This window comes from Saccostrea cucullata, unplaced genomic scaffold (assembly GCF_032062105.1).
Source record: "Saccostrea cucullata isolate Sc308-1 unplaced genomic scaffold, CSIRO_AGI_Scuc_v1 ctg65, whole genome shotgun sequence".
NCBI lineage: Eukaryota > Metazoa > Mollusca > Bivalvia > Ostreida > Ostreidae > Saccostrea > Saccostrea cuccullata.
In genome coordinates this window covers 318,622-346,564 of record NW_026938807.1, presented here as the reverse complement: position 1 = coordinate 346,564, position 27,943 = coordinate 318,622, and the positions used below count along the sequence as shown (strand labels likewise).

General features: G+C 32.6%; 1 protein-coding gene across 2 annotated transcripts in view; it reads right to left on the bottom strand.

Moving 5' to 3' along the window:
- Positions 1 to 406: 406 nt before the first annotated feature.
- LOC134251433 (uncharacterized) overlaps positions 407 to 27,943 on the bottom strand; it is a 36,409-nt gene continuing 8,872 nt past the window's right edge. Inside the window, exons 3-10 of one of the 2 annotated variants that reach the window (XM_062733839.1) lie at positions 20,275 to 20,454; positions 19,613 to 19,717; positions 19,207 to 19,369; positions 18,984 to 19,114; positions 17,472 to 17,504; positions 12,551 to 12,583; positions 8,695 to 8,727; positions 407 to 2,933 (exon numbers count right to left, since the gene is read on the bottom strand). In XM_062733839.1, the coding sequence (XP_062589823.1) occupies positions 2,842 to 2,933; positions 8,695 to 8,727; positions 12,551 to 12,583; positions 17,472 to 17,504; positions 18,984 to 19,114; positions 19,207 to 19,369; positions 19,613 to 19,717; positions 20,275 to 20,454 (770 nt within the window). In that variant the 3' untranslated portion in view covers positions 407 to 2,841. The remainder of the gene's footprint in view (positions 2,934 to 8,694; positions 8,728 to 12,550; positions 12,584 to 17,471; positions 17,505 to 18,983; positions 19,115 to 19,206; positions 19,370 to 19,612; positions 19,718 to 20,274; positions 20,455 to 27,943) is intronic. The other variant, XM_062733840.1, reaches the window with a different exon arrangement.

Sequence of the window (27,943 nt, the reverse complement as noted above, 5' to 3'; positions counted from 1 at the left end):
TCTAAGACAGATGTACTGTTTCAGAAGTATATAAAAGTAGATTTAGAGCTGTGGTCCCAATAGCGTAATAGTAAGCGCTTTGGATTATCATGCTGGCGACACGGGTTCAATCCCCTTTGTTTCCATGAAAGTTTTATCACTTTTTCAGCTCAATTTTGCGGGGGGGGGGGGGGGGGGGGGGGGGTTCAGAATCGGACGGAAGACCTCTCGTTGCTCGCAACGAGTTTCTTTTCTAGTTCTTCCTATGTTTTTAAGTGATTCAAAAGAGCTACATCTTTGCTTGTGAAAATTTTTACTTATCTAGTCACATCTATTGAACATTTGAAGTTCTTTACTTCATTTATCTTATAAGAGTAAGTTTATTTTCTTTTTTTTGTGTAGATCCAGGTAAACAGAAGTAAAGAGAGACGCAATCATCCTTTATTAAAAATGGCAGAAAAAGAACAATTATTAAACACTTATGTAGACGTTCATTACATTCAAAATAAAAATAGATCAAAATAAGGTTATTTTAAGGAAAAACCCAGACATTTTGCATGTAAATTATCATAATACATAAGATTGTTGAACACAATTGTACTTATCAGAATATTGCACATAGCTATAATATTTGAAGTTCAATATGTTTAATAAAAAAAGTAAACTTCGATATCTCTAACTCTGATATCTCGAATACCATGGATATGCCGAAGCGATTTGGAAGTCCCAAGCAATTATTCTTTAAGTATTTTACAATTACTGGAAAAAATTAAAAGTGAATTGTTTATTCATATGTCGCACAACTATTATATTTCGTTATCTATTAAAGAATTTTGTTGCTTGTAATATTTTGCAAATAAAGAAAATATTTTCCATAAAATGAAAAAATTGAGTTTCTTAGGGAACGGTCGCATGAATTGTAGGTCATTGACTTATTTAATTGAAAGTGAATAATAACACCTAAACACAAGAATCATATGTGTACAGTTTTTCATTTTTATCAATGGAATTTCTTTGTCATTTGTCATCCTTAAAGTTTGCGAAAGAATTAAATCCGCATGTTTAATGAAAACAACCTAAAACTAGGAAGCTTAACATGGCACCTAGCTTCCGACTTCCCTAAAAACAACAGGAGTCCACGACTTGTTTACACCATTTCAAAAGAAAATGCTTTAACACAGAATGAACCAATTTTCACCTAGTTCTATTTAAATCGGATGACAAGAATGTAGAAGTATTGTCGTTAAAAAAACAAGATGTGTTTATGAAACACTATGCGCCCGGCGGCAACAAATTCGAAAAAGTTATTTTTAGCATATAAGTTACAGTCAAGGTCACAAGGTCATTGACACTGGTGTCGTTTGAAAGAACCTAATTGGCGGAGTAGGCATACGAAATATGAAGTCTCCATCTCTTATGGTTCAAAAGAAATGGCGAAAGTTCGAAAAAGCTATTTTTAGCATGTAGGTCACAGTCAAGGTCACAAGGTCATTGACCTTGGTGACGATTGAAAGAGCTTAATAAGGAGAGTAAACATACTAAATATTAAGTTTCTATCTCTCATGGTTCAAAAGTTATTACCGTCTTCCTTAGAAGACGGTATTATATAGTTGAAGTTTTTTACAGTCTTCGGACTATGCACTTCCTCTCTTTTGTGTTTGATAGAAATTGCATGATGAGAAAATTTTCAATTATTTCATTGGTTGAAATGCTGTTCAAGGCAAGGGAGATAACTTTCTGATGGTCTAATTTTCGTACGACTTAACAATTTTTCAACATTTCCTATCTAAATAAAAAAATACAACATAAATAATATTTTCTACTGAGAAGTTGATGGCCCTCTCAAAGGAACCATTAACTTCTATCTCAATAAAGAATACATGTATAAAAATGAACACCGGATCTGTTTTTGCACATTTTCAAGAAAACCCGGCACAATACTAACCCACAATACCGGTATCAAGTAATATTTAAAATAGAAATAAGGACATGGCAATAAATAGTCATAACATAAAAAATGTTGTGCAACATGACCTACAGTTTGATAATCACAAGCTTACAATATTATGGTTCATTACTTCTAATAATTTTGGACTTCACTGTGCCATGAATTAAGTTAAAAATATTTTACAACGAATATCAATGAATATGAATATCAATAAAATGAAAAAGTATGTAAGGCCACATCAACATAATAGCAAAGCAGGGAGTGTTAAGGGATTGCTAATATGGGTTACATCAACACTTTAAAATACTTTTGGGTTGACAACTTTCGTGCTTCTCTCTCACTGAATTCAAAAATTGTTGAAACAAGTACACCGCAAAGCGGGGCATCCCATTACAAAGAGCATATCTATACTGAGTATATCAAGGCAGCATTCGACATCGATGCCGATGATGCAAATTACGTCACTTCCGTTTCGCACAGACTAACACACACACACACACACCCTAACTAACACACACACACACACACAAACTAACGCACACACAGATACATGCAAACACGTTAAATTATACTATTTCCTCTCCAACTCCGTTGCGATGCGACAGTAAAAAGGTATGTGTAACATACAAGTATTGCATCTGTCAAAGTTTGACTGTCATGTACCTTCTTTACCTTCCATAAAAACGACAGTAATAAATTATAAATTAAAAACTTTTCCATGCTTCCCAGGTTTCATGATCCATACACTGAAGTATATAATTAAGCATGCAGTTTATATGCCAATGAATAATCATATCTGAAAAACTTTTGACATAATGATCGAGATTGTATCATACTTAGCAGAAGAGTTCATAGCCCGAACAATATATCAGACATTTTAAAATAACTATGTAAATTATTCTTTTACAGTTTTTTTACAGGTTTCTTTCTACAGGTTTCCTTTCACCAGAACAGGTATCTTCTTGATTTAAAGGCGTTTCAGCGTCAATATTGTCATCAGCAACACCTTCAATGAAAGAAAAACCGTGGCACGAGTATCAATAAGAGGCCCAAGGGTCTTAACGATCATCTGAGTAAAACTTGTAAAGGATTCGTGGAACGGTACGTTTTACTAAATAGTTATAAAGTAACAATAATTTAACTACTGGTATAAACTTGAACGAACAAATTCAAAGAATTGTCAGGTCCCCCGCTTTCGTTGTCTTTGTGGATGAGATGTCTTTATTGTGTCAAATATGAATGCCTAATCATATGTCATTTAGAAATTATCACCGAAGTTGATTTTTTTTTTAAAAATAAGGTCAGTCGTGAAGGTCAAGGGGTCAGAAATCATAACATGCTTGGAAATATCTTGTCACAGGTAATGCACATGTCAAATGTGAAAGCCCTATCTCTTCTCAGTCAAAAGGAAAAGATTTGTTTGTGAAACACTGAATGATGCTCCCATATGGCAACATAGCGAAAATTAAACTTTTCTTAAATGCAAATTGAATATACTGGTACCCAAAGTAGGTAATCCCTGTTGAGATTCTGCTAGCCTAGTAGGCTAGATATTTGGACTGACGCCATTGCAGAATCTCTGGACAACAATTAATAATTCACGTCTGGAAATTAGGCCCCAACTTCGGCCGACTTTAGCAAGAATTATTCACCTAGACCACACTGTCGTTCGCTTCATTTAAGTCATTTAGTTGTTTATTTGACTCTCTGACACTATTATTTCTACATATATAGCTTACCGTTTAAGCATGTAAACACTGTATACAAAGTGCTAATCGAAAATCTACTTGATTTGGATCACTAGCTATATTTGTTTGGGTCCTTCGAAGTTTCTGTCTGCACATTTAGACAAAAAATGTGCTTTTATATACGTTTTCTTACTGAAAATAAAACTACTTCAAACAATATGAGACTTCTTCTTGGTATATTTAAAGATAATCATATTTTTGTTTAGTCTACCCCTCCATAAACATCGGAAGCACTAGTTTTTCACCCATCTAATGGTCATTTTTCGACTAATCATCCTCTGGAATGGACTGTTGACATTATTTCAATAAAACATTTATTGTAATGTTTAATATGAATCTTTATCAAACGTAAGCTATCAAATTCGACCACAAGGTCTTCTTTATAACCTGGCAATTACATCAAATATGCACCTACCCAACTTTTCCAGAGCTATATTATGTTTGCGTAGAAAATATCCAGAAAGCTATCTTTGTTGTCATGACAGCTATACTTTTTTCGAGTATACATATAGCATTTAGGCCTGGTGCAATTAGTAAAATAATTTATTGACGTTACTTTGTGTTTACAACAGTACTGTACAATATTTTCTTCCCAAGACTCCCCTTACATTTCAACAATGGCCCAGTCCGTAGGAGGTTCATGTGTCATATGCTCACCTTGAGCATTTTATGCTCAATCGGTGAGTGTGATACATACCTGGTATGTATTTATATAAATTTTAGAAAAAGTAGTGTGGCCTCTTGGTAAGTTACTTAAGAGAGTACAAACACACAGGCACCTGACGTTACTTTTTCTTTTAATAAAATAAATTATACCCCTATCTATAACATTTTGAACCTTTCGTGACAGTATCTTTTTTAATTTCTAATGGAAGCAACTGTAATGACGTTTTTATTTCGTTAATTTATAGGTTTAGTTCCATTTTTTCATTCCGGAATAAAGGATTTTTCTCAAGCATAAATTTCTTCGGGAAACGGGAGGGGGTTACATTGTTGTCCATAACACTAAAAGATCCCAACACAAAAATCCTATTTCATGGTTAGGGATGGGGTCGGCTTAATTGGTGGACAAGCTACATTCTTCCATATATATTCTCATTTTTCCTATCAACTTACGACATTCATTCATCAACAAGAACATACCAAGTTAAGAATTTTCATGTTGCTTACCAATAAACATGTAATATTGTAAAATTTTTAAAGATCGATTTCAACTCTTAGATTTTATATACACACATGGTTTTGTAAATATATAGTGAATTATAATATACTAATATTCATTTAAATGTTTTAATAGGAAAAATGATTACTAGTAATTAGAACGCATTCAACTTCAAATCTTCATGCCGCTTCGTTCATTTACTAATTTCAATTCAGCCAAATAAGCGTTAAGAAGAGATTGCATGTAATAAAAAGAAAACAAATAGTTACCACATTTCTCAAAGAAATGCATGGATCTTTTTTCATAGAAATCATAACATATCCCTGAAAATCAGTGAACTTCGGTAACTATATTCTTTTATCGTAGACTGACTGTTAAGAGTTTGCGTTTCTTGGGAAGGAGGGGGGGGGGAGTTATTTTGATATGGTTTCTTTAATATTCTTAAATTTTAGTGAATTTGAAAAAATTATCAGGTCTTGATCCCCTAACCTTTATCCGCTTTTTTGGATCTGTCTATGGGGATATAATGCCAAATTTTAATTTACTTTTACATTCATAGATTCTGTTTCAGATTCTTAGTTTTAAGTTCTGATGTCTGATGATAGTGTGAAAATAGGTGAAATATTACATAAGTTGCATTATAATTTCTTTATCATAGATTTATAAAAGAGAGAAAAAAGGTGTACAAGGCGAGGACAATCACCCGCTCTATGACGGAAAAGTTTTATTTTTCTAAAATTATGTTGTCGGTAATATCATCTTCAACATATTAGATTCATATATTGTCCTGAAAGGCATATTGATTGAAAATTGTTTTTAGACTTATTTAGTCGAAAATGGGCACGTTTATATTAAATGATTCTAGCTATAAAGATTTATTTTTGAATATGAACGGACCAGGTATTCTAGTAAATGCATTGTGTTTTTTTAATGGCGTCTGAACCCATTCTATCTAAAAGTTGAATATTTCTGAAATGAAAAAAAGTGAGACTAATGAGCATTGATTTATGTCGAAAAATATGCAAACAATACGAACATGTGGGCAGGGCATAAATACAGAACCCCCCCCCCCCCCCCCCCCCCCCCCGGAATACCAGAGATCCAGAGATTAGAACGGTACCTAGAGGAGTAAGCATCCCTTGTTGATCGGTCACACACGCTGTGAGCCCTATGTATTGATCAAGTGAATGGAACATTTCGTAATCAAATTTAGTTTAAAAACAAAAGTCTAACTGTTGGGTGAGAGAAGTAAGCCAAAAAAAAAAAACGAACCAAGATAAATTAAAGGACAGGTTGAAAAACCTTATTTGTCTCAACAAATTCGTTTCTTTTTAAGCAAACTGACACACAAACAACAAGAAGACACCGTAGCATATTGTGGTTAACGCATTCAGTCTTACGCCTATCATGAGCTTTGGAAAAAATTCGATTAGTTTGTGAAGCCCTTTTTTCCGTTTTACATACCTTTAAAACATAAGTAAAAATATATTACGTGTATTTATCAATAACTTACTAAGTATTTAATGACATAAACTCGAGACAGTGTCTTTGGATTATACATTGTACTCCCACTATATACGGCTTCATTCTTCAAGAATTATTCTACTCAAATAAATCATATCATTTCTGTATCAATCGTGACAAAACGCAAATCAAGTATCGCACAAACACCAGCAATGATAGCACATTTCATCAAATTCTATATCTATTTATTTCTGTTTCACTTCTTTCGACTGATAAATTTTCTCTTGTGATAATAAATGCCAATACCTTTTTCAAAACTGTTTAAATCGCGATAATTTTAACAAAAAAAACAATAAATCTTAATTTCATGCAAATCACAAAAAGGATCCGAAAAAAGTATAGCCATCGCAAAAACACGTTGCAAACATAGTATAGCATTCACTCAAAACAAGAATAGCCAAATTTCTCTAAAAAGCGTAATTTATAGAAATCAGATGATGTTTCGTGGGTGAATTGAGGCAAAAACTAAGATACACTAACTTTTACAACAGAATATAGTTTGAAAAAATTAAGAACAATTGAAATAATGCAAAATGAGCAAAAATCCCATTTTAACTTAGTAAATGAGAATGGTATCGAATTTCTAACTTGTTTCAACTTAAAAATTTTCTCAAATAAATTTACATTGATTCTATAAAGGTTTAATAAGTTTTCTAACTTCTTAAAGTAACTTTTACCCATATTTTGCCTGCAGAATTTTCTTTTTTATCCATAATGCATCAGAGTACCCAAAGCAATATAGCAAGTGACCCAAATCAAGTAGATTTTCGATTAGCACTTTTTATACAGTGGTAAATCCCAACATGAAAATATTCACTGAAATCTGCGTTTAAAATACCTATGGCCCCCCTGACGAAATTGTTTACCTCCTCGAATAAAAGAGTTCCTATAGTCTGTTTTTACCCTATGTGATTTCAATAGCCACAGTAGACTTGGTTCAGAATCACATAGGGTAAGAACAGACTATAGGAACTTCTTTATTCGAGGAGGTAAACAATTTCGTCAGGGGAGCCATATTTTAAATGCAGATTTCAATGAATATTTTCATGTTGGGATTTACATGCCTAAACGGTAAGTTATGTAGAAATAATAGCACTTGACAGAGAGTCAAATAAACAACTAAATGACTTAATTGAAGCGAATGGCAGTGTGGTCTAGGTGAATAATTCTTGCTATAGTCGGCCGAAGTTGGGGCCTAATTTCCAGACGTGAATTATTAATTGTTGTTCAGAGATTCTGCGACGGTGTCAATCCAAATATCTAGCCTAGCAGAATCTCAACAGAGATTACCAAAGTAGGGTATTCTCACAAGAAACATGATTGTGAAATATGAAAGTCCTAGCACAACCTTTTCAAAAGATATGGCCAAGGATAAGTTTTGAAAAGTAGGTCGAACTCCAAGGTGAAAGGGTCAAAGTTGTTGGTTTCTTAAGAAAGGTCTTGTCACAAGTATTACATATGTGAGGTGTGAAAGCCCCAGCTCTAACCCTTCAAAAATATGGCCAAGATTTGTTTTTTAAAAGTAGGTCAAACTCAAAGGTCAAAGGGGCAAAGTTCTTGGTATCCAATCAAAGGTCTTATCACAATAATTAAATTTGTGAAGTATGAAAGTCCTAGCCCTTACCGTTCAAAAGTTATGACCAAGTTTAAAGTTTTTCCATAAGTAAGGAATATATCCAAGGTCAAGGTCGAAGTTGTAGGTATCCAATAAAAGGTCTTGCCACAAAGAATACATATGTGAAATATGAAAGTCCTTGTATCTACTGTTCAAAAGTTAAGGTCAAAGTAAAAGTTTGGAATTTTGTGTAAAAGTGGATCAAAAAATTTATGCTTCTTCACTCTATCATTAATAGAGCCTCAACCTACTGAGAGTAATAACAGAACCCTTGGGAATTTTAAAACACTGGTAAAGGGCTCAGTGCTACTAGTAAATACAATCATGACAACAGTTTGATTACTTGTATGATGTCTACGAATAAAGAAGATTTTTATAGATGTTTTGGTCCTACACCACGGGTCCTAAGGATATAGGGACATTGAAATTGATATATACTAAAACTGATTGAAAATAGTTGAATGGTTCCAAAGAAGAAGCTGAAAGTGTTTAACTGGCGACGCACAACATACAGTGTTTGACGGACAAAAACAGAATCTAGTATCCTCACTTGAGAGACTCAAGTGACCTAATATTAAATGAATACAAAACACATATTACTATACTGTTACAAAATAATGAGTATTCAACGTCATGCCCCATCTTTTGAACTCGATCAAAAAGAATAATTTTCATTTTAACATGCATCTGCAATTAGATTAAAAGCCTATTTACGTACCGTTTTGGTCTTTCATTTCCTGCTGTCCGATGTCTAAATTACAATAGAGTAAATACAATGGTTAGGTTAAAAATCATTACTATAAAAAACAAGCTAATTCAGAGAATTCGTTCCCCCGCTTAGGGAAAAAGTCGGACCCCCCTGACTGAATTTGTAGAATTATTAAATGTATACATGTATACTGATAAAATACATGTATGTCAATATGCATATAAAGATTTGATTGCTTATTCTTTATTATATAGAAGATTCTTTTTATATGGAATATTCATCACACTGTAATGATGATTTTATAACCTCGTAATTTTTTCATTTCACATGCTGAATACTATCCCGGGACCTCTCACATATGAAGCGAGAGACATACCACTGGACCACGGAATCGCTTTCCATGAAATCAAGTATATGCAGAACTGAAGTCACATACATATATATATTCATGTTCGGTATTCTCAAAATTTTACACAATCCATGGTGTTTGATTTATTTAGCCTTTATTAAACAGTTCTAATAATTGTAATAGGAACATAAAGTCCGCCGAGAACCTGTTTTATACGCAATAGCTCTCCTCACGCCCCTGCGCTAAAAATAGCGACATGTAATACTATAAATACTAATAAAACAAGCTAATTCAGAGAATTCGTGTCCCCCGCTTAGGGAAAAAGTCGGATCCCCTGACTGAATTTGTAGAATTATTAAATGTATACATATATACTGAAGCAAATAAAATACATGTATGTCATTATGCGTATAAAGATTTGATTGCTTATTCTTTATTATGTGTATAGAAGATTCTTTTGATATGGAATATCTATCACACTGTAATGATTATTTTATAACCTCATAAATTATTCTTTTCACATGCTTAATACTATCATTTAAAAAAAAAGAAAAGTTTAAAAAAAAAAAAAAAAAAAAAAAAAGGGATCGCCCGAGACTCGATCCCGGGACATCTCACATGTGAAGCGAGAGACATACCCCTAGACCACGGAATCGCTATAAATGATATCAAGTATATGGAGAAGTCAAGTCACATACATGTATATATTAATGTTCGGTATTGTCAAAATTTTACACAATCCATGGTGTTTGATTTATTTAGCCTTTATTAAACAGTTCTAATAGATGTAATAAGAACATAAAGTCCGCCGAGAACCTGTTTTATACGCAATAACTCTCCGCATGCCCCTGTGCTAAAAATAGCGACATGTAATACTATAAATACTAATCAAACAAACGGGGCGGGGCACTTTGAGAGGGATGAGAGAGGTCCTAGGGAGTTTTAGTATAAAATTACATTGCATAAGCTCAAAATCTTCTTTAAATATCGCCCGGAAATGATAGTGTTACACACAGACAGAATGTATAGATTTACGACCTTGAACTTTGACCTTTTGATCTCAAAATCAATAGGGGTCTTTATTATGCTACAGGGAGTTGTTATTTAAAATTTCATTGCAATAGCTCAAATAGTTCTCGAGATATCGTGTGGAAACGAAAGTGTTATAACAGACAGAATTTGCTTATATATGACCTTGACCTTTGACCTTTTGACCTCAAAATCAATAGGGGTCTTCCTTAAGCCACAGGGAGTTGCTATGCTAAATTTCATTGCAAAAGCTCAAAGGGTTCTCGAGATATCGTGTGGAAACGAAAGCGTTACAGACAGACAGAAAGACGGACGGACGGACGGACGGACAAACCCAAATTAATATCCCCCACTTTTCAAGCGGGGGACAACAAACGGGGCGGGGCACTTTGAGAGGGGTGAGAGAGGTCCTAGGGAGTTTTGGTATAAAATTACATTGCATAAGCTCAAAATCTTCTTGAAATATCGCCCGGAAATGATAGTGTTACACACAGACACAATGTATAAATTTACGACGTTGAATTTTGACCTTTTGACCTCAAAATCAATAGGGGTCTTTATTAGGTCACAGGGAGTTGTTATGTATAATTTCGTTGCGATAGCTCAAATGGTTCTAGAGATATCGTGTGGAAACGAAAGTGTTATAACAGACAGAATTTGCTTATTTATGACCTTGACCTTTGACCTTTTGACCTCAAAATCGATAGGGGTCTTCTTCAGTCCATAGGGAGTTGCTATGCAAAATTTCAATTCAAAAGCTCAAAGGGTTTCTCGAGATATCGTGTGGAAACGAAAGCGTTACAGACAGACAGAAAGACGGACGGGCAAACCTAAATTAATATCCCCCACTTTTCAAGCGGGGGACAATAATTCAACAAAAAGTTTGCATTATAAACATTTCTTGTAGTCTTTTTAACCTTTTTAATTTAGAACTGAGTGATTTAATTTCATTATTTGCTCAATTGCGTTAACCATTTTCTCATGGCTTATATGCAAAACGGAAATACTGTTTATTAAGTAAGGTCTTGAATAAAATAAAAGTTTCAAAAGAGACAAAATTCTGCAGATGACTTGTTTAAATGCATTGATATACCAACATTTTCTAAAGGATGTTCAGACATATACTTATGTATTCCTGGTCAATCTATCTGTCGTACAATTTTAAATAGTAGCCAATTCATCTTTTGAATTTGTTTTCATAGGCGTCAGAAGCAAATTGAAGGGGGGGGGGGCTAAACCAACAAAAAAGGTAAATCCCAATTTTCAATGCCTATATTATGTATATATTTGCAAAAAAGTGGGGGGGGTTCAGTCCTCCCAGCACCCCAGTTCAGACGACTATGGTTTTAATCAGGGGGCAATGGGTGTTGAAAAAAAATGATATGTCCTAGAATACTTGGTTCTATAACTTTCTTATTTCAAATAATGTAGTGGAAAAATCTTCACTTGGTGCCTTATGGATGTGTGATAAGGCTGCGGAATTTTCATTTTCATGTTGGTACCTAATAACCTAATAAGGTGCCGACAATTATCAACATTTTATTTCAGCGTCATTGTATCTACTGTTCAAAAGTGGTCAAAGTAAAAGTTTGGAATTTTGTGATTGATTGATTGCATATTGTTTAACGTCCCTCTCGAGAATTTTTCACTCATATGGAGACGTCACGGTATGCCGGTGAAGGGCTCAAATTTTGACCTTTACTCGGCACTCAGGGCCATGGAGCAGTGAGGGATCTTTATCATGCCAACGCCTGCCGCTGACACGGGGCCTCGGTTTATAAGGTCTCATCCAAAGGACCCGCAACTTTTACTTCAAAGTGCCGAGCGCATGGCGAAGGAACAGTTGCTACCCATTTTATCGACTGGGTCAGTCGCGGCCGAGATACGAACTCACGACCTACCGATCACGGAGCGAGCGCTCTACCGACTGAGCTACCGTGAACGGTTAGAATTTTGTGTAAAAGTGGATCAAAAAATTTATGCTTCTTCACTCTATCATTAATAGAGCCTCAACCTACTGAGAGTAATAACAGAACCCTTGGGAATTTTAAAACACTGGTAAAGGGCTCAGTGCTACTAGTAAATACAATCATGACAACAGTTTGATTACTTGTATGATGTCCACGAATAAAGAAGATTTTTATAGATGTTTTGGTCCTACACCACGGGTCCTAAGGATATAGGGACATTGAAATTGATATATACTAAAACTGATTGAAAATAGTTGAGTGGTTCCAAAGAAGAAGCTGAAAGTGTTTAACTGGCGACGCACAACATACAGTGTTTGACGGACAAAAACAGAATCTAGTATCCTCATTTGAGAGACTCAAGTGACCTAATAAATGAATACAAAACACATATTACTATACTGTTACAAAATAATGAGTATTCAACGTCATGTCACATCTTTTGAACTCGATCAAAAAGAATAATTTTCATTTTAACATGCATCTGCAATTAGATAAAAAGCCAAGCCCATTTACGTACCATTTTGGTCTTTCATTTCCTGCTGTCCGATGTCTAAATCACAATAGAATAAATACAATGGTTAGGTTAAAAATCATTACTAAAAAAACAAGTTAAAATTAATGCAAAGCATCAAATCAGCCGCAAACAAAATTAAGCATGAAAAAATTCTTTCACAATTTTAAAAGCGTCCATGCAACTGAGGAAAGCACTTCAAGATATTCAAAGGTGAAATAGTTGAATCAATTTTATTTCAGGCGGTCTTCAAAGCAAAATAAAAAACCTTTGCTCATAAATAGATTAAAATAGACAGATAATAGATTCATCGATGTAAAAAAAGGTAATGAACATTGATGAATGATTTATTGTCATCAAAATGAAGATGAATCACGTGCTGATACCCTAGATCTTGGTCACGTGAAAATACCTATGGTTTCTGCAGAGTAGGCTATTCTGCAAGCCGCGGTGAAAAAATGTAGAAAAAATATCTTGGTGTCATTTACAGCATATTCAAAGCATTTTTTACTAGTTGAAAAACTTTTCAATTTTTATTCACCATGCTTTTTTACCACGTCATTATTATCCGGTGTAACGTTGAATATTGACCCGAGTTGAAAATTGACCCGGGGGTCATTTTTCAACGTTGAATATTGAACCGGGGTCATTTTTCAACGTTGAATATTGAGACCAAAAGTCGTTGAATTTATACCCGGGGTCATTTTTCAACAGCTTGATATTTTTTTTCTTACACCTGATGACGTCAACAAGTTGAAAATTGACCCTGTTGAATATTGACCCCAACTCAAAGTTTGAACATTTTTTTTAGCTGGGAAGTTGTTTTACGGGATTTATCAGTATCACTTTATTTATATTTCGGTTTCATTTTTTTTTTCCTTTTCAAGAATAATAGAAATAAACATACAGTATCACCCCGTGTATACATGTACATTTTGAACAGTGCACGGTTTTCGTTATCTTCAAGCATGTCAACTTTATTTTTGACAATACTTTCCAAAATCCATGGCATCCATAAATAACTACAAAACAACGAATAGGGCATAAAACAAAAATCTTAAAAATCTGCAATCTAGAAAGTAGCCCTATATATATTGATCAGGTGGGTGGAACATCCCATCTAGTCAAATTCAGTATAAAAATATCAAAATTTATTCTAAAACATTCTTATTCTATAGAATGTGATTCCTATTTGATTACTTGTTATTTCTATTCCATTATTTGTAATTTGTATTCGATAAATTGCTATTCCAATTACAGGAAATGTGACAATATGATTCATATATCATAAAATTTACATATATTTTTTTTTCTCGAAAACACGCCTTTCCTATTCGATGTCATTAATATTTAAAACAATCGGTTGCTAGTCGCTAATTTTGTCATTCCTATTCGATAATTTTTTTTATTCGATAATTATTTGGTTTATATGCAATAAAGTTGTTGTTCGAAAACATACTAGCATCCATTTCTATTCGAAAAAATACGATTCCTATTTGATAAACTTCTCATCTTATTACATAATTTTATCTCTATGTTCTCCTATGCGATGTTTTTTTTCTTTTTCAATAATTGCCATGACTGCATTCTGGGAAATATGACAAATTAAACTAGAATTGGTTGTAAACTCGATTAAATAGGAATGTCAAGTTTCATATTATTATCGAATATAAATCATTTTATCACATAAATTGACAAAACAAAATTTGAAAATTTTGGGAATAAGGCACAAGTCTTCTCTCTTCGAGACTTAGAGACTAGGGATCAGCATAAATTAAGCTGTTGCTGTTTAATATTAAATAAATGTGTTTCGTTTTATACATTGGTGGAGTAATTATAGAGGATTTAGTTATTCAGAATGCTGATTTAATTATTTGATTATGTCTCGCATCAATTTTTGACAAAGATATCCAATATGTTTTAATATAAAGTACATGTAGATCCTAATTAAAGACTTCAAGGCATTGTTACGTCTCATCAATTACGGAACATTAAAAAATATTAATACAAGTTGTAGTAATTTTTTTTTTCAGAAACATCAAGTCATATTCTATATTATCTTTAATTGAGAAATCAATACTATTTCTGTTTTTACAAAAAATCATCTCCATTTTAACACTTGTTCTATGAGAAAACCAGGCAGGGGGGATCTATGTCACTCACTTTAATGAAATTTTCTAAAAGGACTCCTGCAATATAGCATATGATCACAAGAAAAAAAAACATAAAGTCAATATGCATTTCAGATTCTATAAATAGTAACTCAAGTCTTTATGCTGTTATATACTTAATCATGTGATCAAGTCAGATAGCTTAGAAAAAAAGGTGATATCACCTTTTCGAGCTAATTAGGTGCTATCACCTATTTGAATAAGTGGTATCACCTATTCGAAAAGGTGATATTACCTATTTGAGTTTCTTACAACAGTCATTAATGAATGATCCCTATAATATATAGATTACCACTGGAACCAAGAAAATTCGGACCACCCAGTTTTCATGCGTTTTCTACGATTTTCTTGTTGTTTGAATGATATATAAGTGAAATAAATTAATTTGTAAGCAAAAAAAAAAATACAGATGTTCGACGGGAAAAGGTGATATCACCCAATCGAATAGGCGATATCACCAATTCGAATAAGTGATATCACTTTTCGAATTGGTGATATCACAAATTCAAATCAAATAGGTGATATCATCTATTGGAACAGGTGATATCACTTATTCAAATAGGGGATATTACTTTTTCCAGTAAATACCAAAACGGGGCCTCATACCTATGAATTAAGTCACAGAAGTGAAAACCCAATCATAAATATGTGTTTTTATGCTCTTGAATTTTGAACCGGTTTCATGATCAAAATTCCACGACCCGGCTCAGTTTTCAACGGATTAGGGTCTAAATTCAACACCTTTGGTCTCAGTATTCAACGTTGAAAAATGACCCCCGGGTCAATTTTCAACCCGGGTCAAAATTCAACTTTACACCGGAATCATGACATCATGACGATTTCCTTTCATATCTTAAACACTCCCAGGCTGGGGAGTATCTATTGTAACCTCTTTTTATATAACCACAAATTATCAATTATCCACTGAGACATAATAATTGAAATATAATAACAACAGTTAATACTAAGTTTAAAGCAAGTTTTTAAAATATTTTACACATGATTTTTATATGTCATTGAAGAATTTTATTTTATTGAACTTATAAAAAATAACGTCTCATTTCCCCATGTGCACACTCTAACACAACTACAAATAGATGCTGCGGCCGATTATAATTCAACAAAAAGTTTGCATTATACGGTGGTATATTTAGGACACATTAATATTTTTTTGAAGATACTGGGAAAAAATTATCTCATGAAAACGACTTATTATCTTGTGAAAACGACTTATTATCTTGTGAAAACGAGATATTATCTTGTGAAAACGAGATATTATCTTGTGAAAACGACTTATTTATCTTGTGAAAACGAGATATTTTCTTGTGAAAAATTCATGTACTTATTATCTTGGGAAAACGAGATATTATCTTGTGAAAACGACTTATTATCTTGTGAAAACGACTTATTATCTTGTGAAAACGGGATATTATCTTGTGAAAACGGAATATCATCTTGTGAAAACGGAATATTATCTAGTGAAAACGAGATATTATCTTGTGAAAACGAGATATTATCTTGTGAAAACGAGATATTATCTTCTGAAAACGACTTAAAATCTTGTGAAAACGAGATATTTTCTTGTGAAAACGACTTATTATCTTGTGAAAACGAGATATTATCTTGTGAAAACGACTTATTATCTTGTGAAAACAAGATATTATCTTGTGAAAACGGAATATTATCTTGTGAAAACGAGACAATATATAGTGAAAACGACATATGGACACCGTGGAAATGAAAGGTCATTAATGGAATTTTGGTACTTTACAGGAGGCAGTAAAAACTATTTTTCACAGAATATATATCATGACTGTGGACATAAAGCTTAAGGATGTTTTATTTTCGTTTTAGGAACCAAGAAAGTATACATTTTTAATCCAATTAATACATGAAAATATTAATAATTAATACAAGCAGATATATATTCAGTCCCCCCCAGCCCCCGGTTCAGACGCTTATGGTTTAATTCAGGGGGCAATGGGTGTTGAAAAAATGATATGTTCTAGAATACGTGGTTCTATAACTTTCTTATTTCAAATAATGTAGTGGAAAACTCTTCACTTGGTGCCTTATGGATGTGTAATTAGGCTGCAGAATTTTCATTTTTTTTCATTTTGGTACCTAATAACCTAATAAGGTGCCGACAGTTATCACCCCATTTTTTTTTCAAAAAAAAACACAAACGCTCTTTTTAAGCGTATTTTAACTTTTTGTGCAGAATTAATGAGCACAGCATAACATAAAAAAGCACCTTCACATGAAATAACCACAGCATAACATAATAAAACACCTTCATATAAAATAACCACAGTATAATATAATAAATCACCACCTTCATATAAAATAACCACAGTATAATAAATCACCACCTTCATATAAAATAACCACAGCATAATATAATAAATCACCACCTTCATATAAAATAACCACAGTATAATAAATCACCACCTTCATATAAAATAACCACAGCATAATAAATCACCACCTTCATATAAAATAACCACAGTATAATATAATAAATCACCACCTTCATATAAAATAACCACAGCATAATAAATCACCACCTTCATATAAAATAACCACAGCATAATATAATAAAGCACCACTTTCATATGAAATAACCACAGCATAATATAATAAAGCACCACCTTCTCATGAAAATAGCCACATAATGCAGCTATGGCGTTCCATATATTAATGTCCTCTTTCTGTACAACTATGAAGTGAAAGTCATTTTTTTTTAACAATCTTACCTTTAGGTGGACGTCCACGCACTTTAAAGTACACTACAAGTATGAAAAAAAATGAAATACTGTAATATTTAATTCAAAAATAAGTATTAGAACAGGCATAAAAATTTCTACAGATTGTTGGAGGATTTCATCAGAAACTCAAGCACTTTTTTAATATCATCTTTGAAGTTCTTGTGTGTACAATCAGAATGACTTTCTATAATATTAACTTTGCATTTCTTGTGTGCACATTCAGAATGTTTTTAACAAACTAATTTTGCAATTCAATTGATCAGTGACAAGATAAGTAAATAGAATAGTTCCATTTTTGATTAAAATGCAGCTGTCAATGTTGTAAAAAGACTGATTGATTGATAGTTGTTTAACGTCCCTCTCGAAAATTTTTCACTCAGATGAAGAATCCTGGGATTCGAAAGTTGAAAAGTCGTAATTCTCGATGTTTTTGATTTTGCTTAACTTTAATTGCAAATTTTCCAAAAATTCCTTGGTATTTTTAGTATCCATTTCTGATTTACACCACTTCTCTAATATATTGTGGCACAGTATTTTCGAAGTTGCTCCTTTACTGCTGTTGATATTTAAGTGAGGAGTAAAGAAAGAGGCTTGGTAGAATATTTACTGGAACCCGCTATATGTATCTGTTTGTGAAGATTATTATTAACTTTCTGAATCCAATATAGGTATGAAAATTCAATTTCATTTAGGTTATTAGAAATATTATATATATTCAAAAGTGACATATGATTTCGAAGAAGTATATCGGATCCCTAGAAAATGAGCTTTATGTATATTATGTCAGGAAGCCTTCATAATATTTTTCTTTTCTTGAGGTAGAAGATTATTAATTTTTGCCTTATCACACCCTAGAAAAGTACCCGGGGTATATACTTCCCTTGTGAAAATGTGAAAGTTTACGAACGACGCACCCAGCACGACGACGGACAAAAACATAATTTATACATTATAGCAAGAATAAGATGACTCGGGTAACCCCAAAAGTGAAGCTTTGTCTAGGCCAAGAAAGAGATGAACTGAAAAGTCGCAATCAAAACTGATTTTGTAAAATTGTCTCGAAATTTAAGTGGACATTGAATGGTTAATTCAATTACAAAAATTTCAAAAGTTGTGTGCAACAAGGAAATGAGTATATACATGCACATGTATATTTAAAAGTAAAATCTAATAAGATCCCAACACATTAACTGCAAGCGCTTTCGCCTCGTTCGTCTTTTCCTGATCTACGTACCTGACATTTGTATAACTGCCTGAAGAGCCGAACAAGACGAAAGCGCTTGCGGTAATAAATATTGTGATCTTTTTGGACTTTTACTTTTAAATTAAATATACCGAAAAACTGTACCGATTCTTCATTTTGTTTTTGAAATCATGTACATGTATATCGGTAGTAGTAAACATGTGAATAAAAATTGTCTTGAAAAAACAAAACAAAAAGGACTCAATGATGGATCACTGTTTTTTTCCTTTTCAGAAAAAAATGGAAAGACATCTTACGAGTTTTGCAGTTCATTCTACTTCGTTGATACCAGGTCTTTTTTACCAGTGCAACAATGATCACGATAAAGCACAAAATATTTATGGTGATAGATACGACTGCCAGTGAAAGAAAAGATTCTTCTGAACACCTGAAAAAGAAATAAAACGTATTTAATAAATATTTTATTGTAATGGTCATTTCGAGTTCTCTAACATTTTACAAATAAATGATAAAAGCTACCTAATGATTTCTTTTCTGTTTGATTCTGCTTCTTTTGTTGTTGAACGCATTTTGTCTTTTGTTGCATTTTGTTGTGTAGTTTGGATCATGACAGTAGTTGTATTTTTTGACACTGTAGTTATTGACACTGTCGATGCGAGTTCCTTTGGGTAACATCCTTTATCTTGCATGTGAAATTTAAAAAAAAGATGTTTAGATTCAACTTGAAGTTTCTTCGCTATGTAGTGCATGTATTGTTTACAAATTGAATCAATTCACGAAATTCAAAATCTAGTAAACCTTTATCAATAGATTATTTCATATTTGAAAGTCTTAATCTGGTTTTTGACTTTTTGAGGTTGTTGTTAAGAAAACAAACGTCATATTAAAAATAAAAGTTATATGTTTATAATGTAAATATTCTTACAGTTGACAGACAGAAGTGATTTGTATGTCATCGTCGCACAGTCAGATCCTATACAATCCCTCTCGTCCAGATTCCCCTGATAACTGTTGTAGTAAGGACATTTTCCTGGAAGTATCATTTAACATCAATTAGTACTATGTAGATTGATAGCATTAACTTTTTAATCCATTTATCCTGTGTACAGAAATACATACAAGTAGAAACTTTAACCTTCTCCATAACTTTTGAACCATGAAAGATACAGACTTCATATTTGGTATGCACACTCTACTAATTAAGCTTTTTCAAATGACACCAAGGTCAATGACCTTGTGACCTTGACTGTGGCCTATATGCTAAAAATATTTTTTTTTCTGCAAACTTTAACCTTCGCCATAACTTTTGAACCATGCAAGATAGAGACTTCATATTTGGTATGCATATTCTACTATTCAAGTTCTTTCAAATGACACCATGGTCAATGACCTGGTGACCTTGACATTGACCTATATGCTAAAATAGCTTTTTTCTAACTTTGTTGCCGCCGGGCGCATAGTGTTTCACAAACACATCTTGTTAGAAAATATTTTTTTCTAATTACCGATTGCAGTGATTGCTGTTGATATTACATTAAATATTTCAGAATAACTCCATAATCACAATGTCTTCTGGAGCTTGCTTACCTTTTTCTATCCAAATGGTGTCAAAACAACTGAGCCCCATTTCATCGGATACCTTTGCGAGACAGTGGATGAAGAAGCCTTTTTTAGCACATGCTTGCAGTAGCTCTAGCGGAATATCTTTAAGTCTGGCATCGGTACAGGAAGTAACTGGATAAAAATTGTCTTGTCCGAAAGATCGTGCTAAAAAGGTAAATATTAACATTTAAGGAGTATTTTTAAAGTCTTGAGTGAGTTATTTGTGTGTAGATCACAGAGACTTGTCATGACACGTTCTAGCCTACGTGCAAGTCTGTTTGATTTACACATCAATAATTCAGAATTAAATCAAAAACCTTTCATTTTCATTTAACAAGTTTAAAAGCACCAAAAATTTACATAATACTTGATTTTCTTGCTGTCTTATAATATGCTTATATCGCTGCATTTTTATTAGCGTCTCTGTAGTTTCCTTGTAATTTCACTTTAGCGCACACAGCAAATACAATATTTGCTGTTTTTATACTGTGAAATGGTTTTCCAACAATTTATTGGAATTCCCATGAATACCAACTGCGCCCCGTTATTAGCAGACCTATGTTTGTATTCATATGAAGCAGAATTTATCCAACATTTCATACGTGAAAAGAATGCTTTGGCCTTTCGACATTTAGATATATCGACGACGTATTGTCAATTAACAATGGTAATTTCTATTCTTATGCCGATACGATATATCACAGTGAGCTTGAGATAAAAGTTACCACAGAGTGAAAGAACTGTTTCGTATTTGGAAAGTTTACTTGAAAAAGAAGTTAATGGTAATCTACCAACCCCGCTCTATGATAAACGTGATAATTTTAACTTTTCCATCGTCAGCTTCCCTTACTTATGCAGCAATATACCTTCATCACCTGCATTCGGAGTTTTTATATCTCAGTTGATTCGATACACAAGAGCATGCTCTACTTATGCACAATTTAAATTAAATTAAATTTAAGGTAAATTATTGACAAACAAGTTGATGAAACAAGTGCTGACTGACATTCTTCACATTATTCCTAGTCCATTATTTACACCCTGAATTGACAACGGAATTTTCCATTATTTCCCAGTCATGACAATGAGCTCTGCGGGTGTGACCGGTCGGCAGGGGATGCTCATTCCTCCTTGGCACCTGACCCCACCTCTGATGTTTTAGAGGTCTGTATCTACTCCTATATTATATTGTTTTATGGATTTTTGAGCTTGAATACTGTTCGTTATGTCATTATGTTTCATTTGAAAACCATTTAACGCGTTTTTCAGTTTGTTTGTACACACCGTCGCAGTACATATATCTGGCAAAAAATAGTGTTTCAGTGCTTATATATATATATATATATATATATATATATATATATATATATATATATATATATATATATATATATATATATATATATATATATACATTTAACTTCCCACCTTGACTGAAAATGAAATACACTACATTTAAATCCGCTGTTGCATTAGTTTCTGTTCAATGCCAAGTGTGAATTTTGATTTCCCCTTATAAGTTGCACTACAATTGCGTTAAATGTTTGTGACGTCAAAGTAAAACATAGACCCCCTTTCCCTGTTATGTTGTTTTTGAATGCCTTAACTTTCTTACACTTTACATAGAGAATACGTGTGTAAAGGATGGTACGGATGAGATCTGCGTGTCACATCTTACACTGTTGTGACATGCATATTACATTTTGTGGCCCAGTTTGTTTTGATGTGCCATCTTTTTGCTAATTTTTTTCTTGTAATGTTTTGTTTGTCTTATTTTAAAGGCACTTTATTGTTCTCCTTTTTCGAGGGATCAGATATTATAATCTTTTACGTAACTTACAACCAGAGCTTGTGAGTCTGATCACCTTTTTGTGCATTATATTGTTTACATTTATACCGTGATTTTAATAAACGACATATTCATTTCTATGAAAATGTTTAATTTGATTTATTCAAAAACTGAGGTTGTCTAGCATTTGAAGACTTTAAAATATTTTCGTGTATACTCAAACGTAGAATTATATACACGGAGAAACTCGCGCTAAAGTGGCGTTACCAGGGGCCTAGTTTACGAGACATTAATAATATGCAACGATATAGGGCAGCCAGATTTTCAAATATTGAGTATACTTTCAACATGTGAAATATTCATATAAGGAATGCTTTAAGTTTACTGAGAATAATTTTGTTTAAATCAAACAGACTTGCGCGAAGGCCAGCGCGCTTTATGAAATATGCAACAAGTCTGTGTGATATACTGGGTATTTAAACAATGAAATACTTTCTGCAGATTTAAGGCTGCAACTTTAATTCCCGTTCTAACAAACAAAGACATTTTATGAAAAAAAAAATTCAAAGTTAAATTAAATATGTTAAATATTGTATTATAGACGTATATGTCATTTTATGCATAAATGAAGGAACAGCCATTTTCAAAAATGCACGCGGGTTGCTCTATGTCATTCATGGACTGATTAACGGCAATGGTCTTCATAAAAAATAAGGGAAATGATATTCAGGGGTTGTAAGTATACACGGATAACTTACAGAAAACTTTAAAATGAAACATATGGAGATATCGAACAGTATTCAAGATCAAAAGTTCATAAATAATAGAAAATAGGAGCAGAGCAAAAACAGACCTCCAAAACATCGGAGGTGGGATCAGGTGCAAAGGAGGAGTGAGCATCCCTTGCCGACCGGTCACACCCGCCGTGTGATCTTTGTCATGATCGGGAAATAACGGAAAAATCCGTCGTCAATTCAGTGTATAAATAATGGACTAACAATGAGTATGACAAATGCCATGCAGTTAGCATTTAACTCAATGATAAATTGTATTTGCGGACAAGGTCATTATATTGACCATAGAACTTACGAAATGATGCTGAATATCCTTGTTTCATCAACTTGTTTGTCAATAATTTACCTCGTTTTAAAAATTGTTCATACGTACAGCATGTTCTTGCGTATCCAATCAACTGAGATATATAAACTCCGTATGCAGGCGATGAAGGTATATTGCTGCATAAGTAAGGGAAGTTGAATATTCACGTTTATCATAGAGCTTGGTTGTTAGATTACCATTAACGTCTTTTAATATCCAAATATGAAACAGGTGTGTCAGACTCTGTAGTATCTTTTATTTCAAGCTCACCGGGATATATCGTATCGGCATAAGAATGGAAATTAGCATTGTTATAATTGAAAATACGTCGTAGATATATCTTAATGTCGAGTTAAAGGCCACAGCAATGTTTTCTTCTTTTCACGCATAAGATTTTTCACAAATTCTGCTTCATATGAATACAAAAATAGGTCTGCTAATAACGGGGCGTAATTGGGATCCATGGGAATTCCAATACATTGTTGGAAGACCTGGTCTCCAAAAACCACATAGATATTGTCCATCAGAAACTCAAGCATCTTTTTTATTTCAACTTCAGAGTACTTGTGTATACAATCAGAATATTTTTAACATAATAGTTTTGCAAATGACCAATGACAAGGTAAGTAAATTTACGAGTTCCCCTTTTATTGAAAAAGCAGCTGTCAATATCTGTCAATAATATCAAAAAGCCTGGACTTGTCGTGGGGAATGGTTGTGTATAAAGTTGAAAAAAAATCCTTAACTGAAAGCACATCTTTTTATTTCCTGTCATGAAATAATGCAACATTTGTCTGTGATTAGCCACATTATTATGTCCCCTTTCTTTATATTGAAGTGACAATGTCTCTCTCACACGCATTTTGAATTCCGCTTTTAAGCAGACATATTGAAAAGTTTGAACTGTGCAAAGAAATTATAGAGCAAACTGAACCGCCGCCAACCACTTTGTGTACCTCCAGAAAACCATTACATTTTACAAAATCAAAAATTCCCACTTCCCTTGCATTCAATGAAAAAGAAAAGTGATAATGCTTAAAACAATATAAATTGTACTAGAGCAACAGAGACAAAACAAGGTGCCATGGATAAGTAAGCAACCCCCTTTCCACTGTATGTCCCTGTCATGACTGGGTAAAATTTGTTTAAATAATGGCTTAAAAATGTGTATGCAAGGCGTTAGTCAATAATCGATCTAAGGACAAATTGGATTTGTATACAAGCTCATTGTATCAAATGTAGAATGTTGATTTTAAACGATATTGTTGATATTCTTATATCATCTGATTTGTCAATAGCTTATTATCTCCTTTATGAAATTGTTAGAAGGAGTAGAGGATGCTATTGTGTATCAAAACAGCTGCATGGGGGACATAAACCCGATATGCAGGATATAATGGTACATTACTATAAAATCAAGGGAAGTAGAAGTCGTTATTTGTATTCCAACGTTAATTTCATGGATTGCGTTAAGGTCTTTCACAAAATTTCAGGATTCAAATATGAAAGACATACGTCAGACTCAACGAAGTCTTTTATTTTCAGTAAAATAAGATAAATCCAATAAAGAAAAATGAAAATATTTTTTGGGGTGATAAGACGTCGTCGATATGTATATATGTAGAATCTAAGGCAAAGACAAAAGATATTTTCAATGACACGAATTTAAAAAAATTAGTTTGCTAGGTAGCAAATCACAATTAACATCCACCAACTTCAACTGAATTAAAGATAGGTACCGTTGAATTAAAGATAGGTCTAAATGAATTAAAGATAGGTGTAAATAAGTATACCTATCACTAAATAACTAAACCTAAGTTCAAATAATTTACACCTATCTTTAATAGAATATTAGAATTATACCTATCTTCAATTCAATTGAAGATAGGTTTATTCAATTCAAGATAGGTTTAATTGAATTAAAGATAAAAACAATTGACTTGAAGATAGGTACAATTGATTTGAAGATATGTACAATTGAGACATATCCATAAAAGAGTTAAAGACAGGTTTAATTCATTTTTCCTGGGTTGAATTCTTTTTCTGTTATTGAAAATAATGAAACCTTCCCCTGACAGCGACTTGAACACGGGGAGAACTGTACAAAGTATTCATTCAATTCATTTGTACCTATCTTTAAATCAATTATACCTATCTTCGACTCATTGCATTTGTACCTATCTTCAAATCAATTGTACCTATCTTCAAATGAATTAAGATAGGTATAATTGAATTGTACCTATATCTCTAATTCATTTGAAGATAGGTACAATTGATCTAAGGTAATCCATCCTCCAATGATGTCATTGGTTTTTGCAAAAACTGTAATTAGTTTAAATTCATACCTGATAAAACAATATCTTTTGGAGAAATGCTTTTCAATAGGTGTATTGATAAATATTGTTAAGTAAAAAAAAAAATTAAAAACGCATATTTTCTTTACTTAATCAATTCTTCAGTCTTTAAAAAATGTTGACAAGGGCAATAACTCCTTCTCAGGTCAATTGCTTTATTGTACGTCTAATGTAAAATAGTTTCCCTGATACTCACAATTCAAAAGTATCTTATAAGTAGGAAGTATTAAAGAACATTCAAGCATCAAAATTATGCATTTTAATCAGTTTTTACATATTTTTCATAATACTCTTTACAAAAAATGTGCGATTTTTTTTGTTGACATATACTTCTGTTTAATTATGTCTCCCATCTTAAATAATATGGCGACCTATATATTTTTTTGAATAATTGGAAAAATTTAAAGTATATTAAATGAAAATAAATGAATTTTTGTACTTTGAACAATTAGAATTGTGAGGATGGAAAGACCTTAAAGATTGGTATAATTTATTTGAAGATAGGCACATTTAATTTGAGGATAGGTACAAATATTTGAATATATGTCAATTTGGCGTTCCATACATTTGTATCTATCTTCAATTCAGTTGTACCTATCTTCAAATCAATTGTACATACATGTATTTTCAAATGAAATAAATATAGGTACAATTGAATTAAAGATAAAGACAGTTGAATTAAAGATAGGTAGAATTCCTATTGAATTAAAGATAGGTACAATTAAATTAGAGATAGGTACAACTGATTCGAAGATAGGTACAACTGGTTTGAGTGAAGATAGGTACAATTGATTTGAATTAAGATAGGTACAATTATTTGAAGATCGGTACAAATATTTGAATATATGTTAATTTGGCGTTTCATAGTTTTCTTTGGTGTCAAAACATCTTCAATTAATCATGGGGAATGGCTGATACTTCTGAATTTAGTACAAGTTTTAAAAAACTTTCTTGGAGTTTTGACGCATCCACGTTTTATTAATAGTTATACCATATTCGATTATACATATACAGCTCAACACACTTTTTAAACTCACATTGTTTTTCGCACAAATTATGGTCACATCATTATAATGCAAAATTGTGTAAAATGACAACAAAATACATTTTAAAAGTGATTTATAACTTAATTTTGATCTTATTCCATTCCTTTATATATAATTCACACATAGTAATTGGTAGGATTTTTATATGCTCTTGGATGATAGATTATGACAGTTCTCATATGGTTTTTTCATGGTTTCTAGTCAAATGCAACCGTCTTTGTATCCGTCCATTTTAAAGTAAACTTTTGCCTTGCCTAAATACAGAAACAGTGCAGTTTATGTTTCTTTTGCATTTCTGTACATTAATATGACACTAAGGCGCAAGATGACAGAAGTATTTCTCGCCTGTTTAACTGCTTTTCATGTTAAAAAGATGGAATTTTTTCAGGTTAACTTTCTGAAATCTAGCATCAAGAAAGATACCTTCAAACGAAACATTTCGAAGTTTTAGATCATAAAATGTAAAAGAATTTTCTTTTCAAAAGTAACAATTCACTATATGTTGAAAGAAATCAATACTTTATTATCCTATCCTTTGACATGATTTCTTTATGCAGTTTTGTCATTATTTGGCGCTGCATTTCGACAAAACCAAGACAATGACGGAAAATGTGCAAAGTACTTAGAAAAAATACTCATCTGTAAGAGGTCAATTTGAACATTTCAACTGAATAGTATCAAAGAAAGCTCGATTTATTAATTTGTGAATATCTATGGTAAAATAATACACATGTAACATCATACAATTTATAAACACATTCCCTATTGACACATCGAGTTTTAAGACTTAAGATATAATGATTTTATAGAATATGCACCCATATCATGAAATATTTTACAATACCTGTATAAGGATTTTTTCTCGCACTGAAGGTCGTTAATTTTAGGTTTTATTGCAAAACAAATGTGACCTTAATTTGTGCGAAAAACCATACGAGTTTAAAAAGTGCGTTGAGCTGTATGTTTCTGCAAGTTATTCTTTTCAGCATTTCTGTTGTTAATGTTTTCTTTAGGGGTAAAGGACGAAACTTGGTAGAACATTAACAAAACAAGCAAACAAACAAAAACCGCTATGTATCTGTGTAAGAATATTCATGAAGTTTAGGAGGCTAGTATAGGCACAATATTGTATGTCAAATTCAATTTTATTGTTGGGGATATTTAAATTTATTATTCAAACTAACAACAGTGCTAAATAATTATCGAGGTCTGATACTTTGGTTCATTGCATGTTTAAAAGGCAATGAGCCGAAGACAGTAGAAGGGAATCTTCATGCACACCTAGATCTCATCCGACAACGGTAAGAAATGTGTTCTGGTTTTTTTTGTTTGAATATTTTCAAAAATATCTAAATTTTACATTTTTT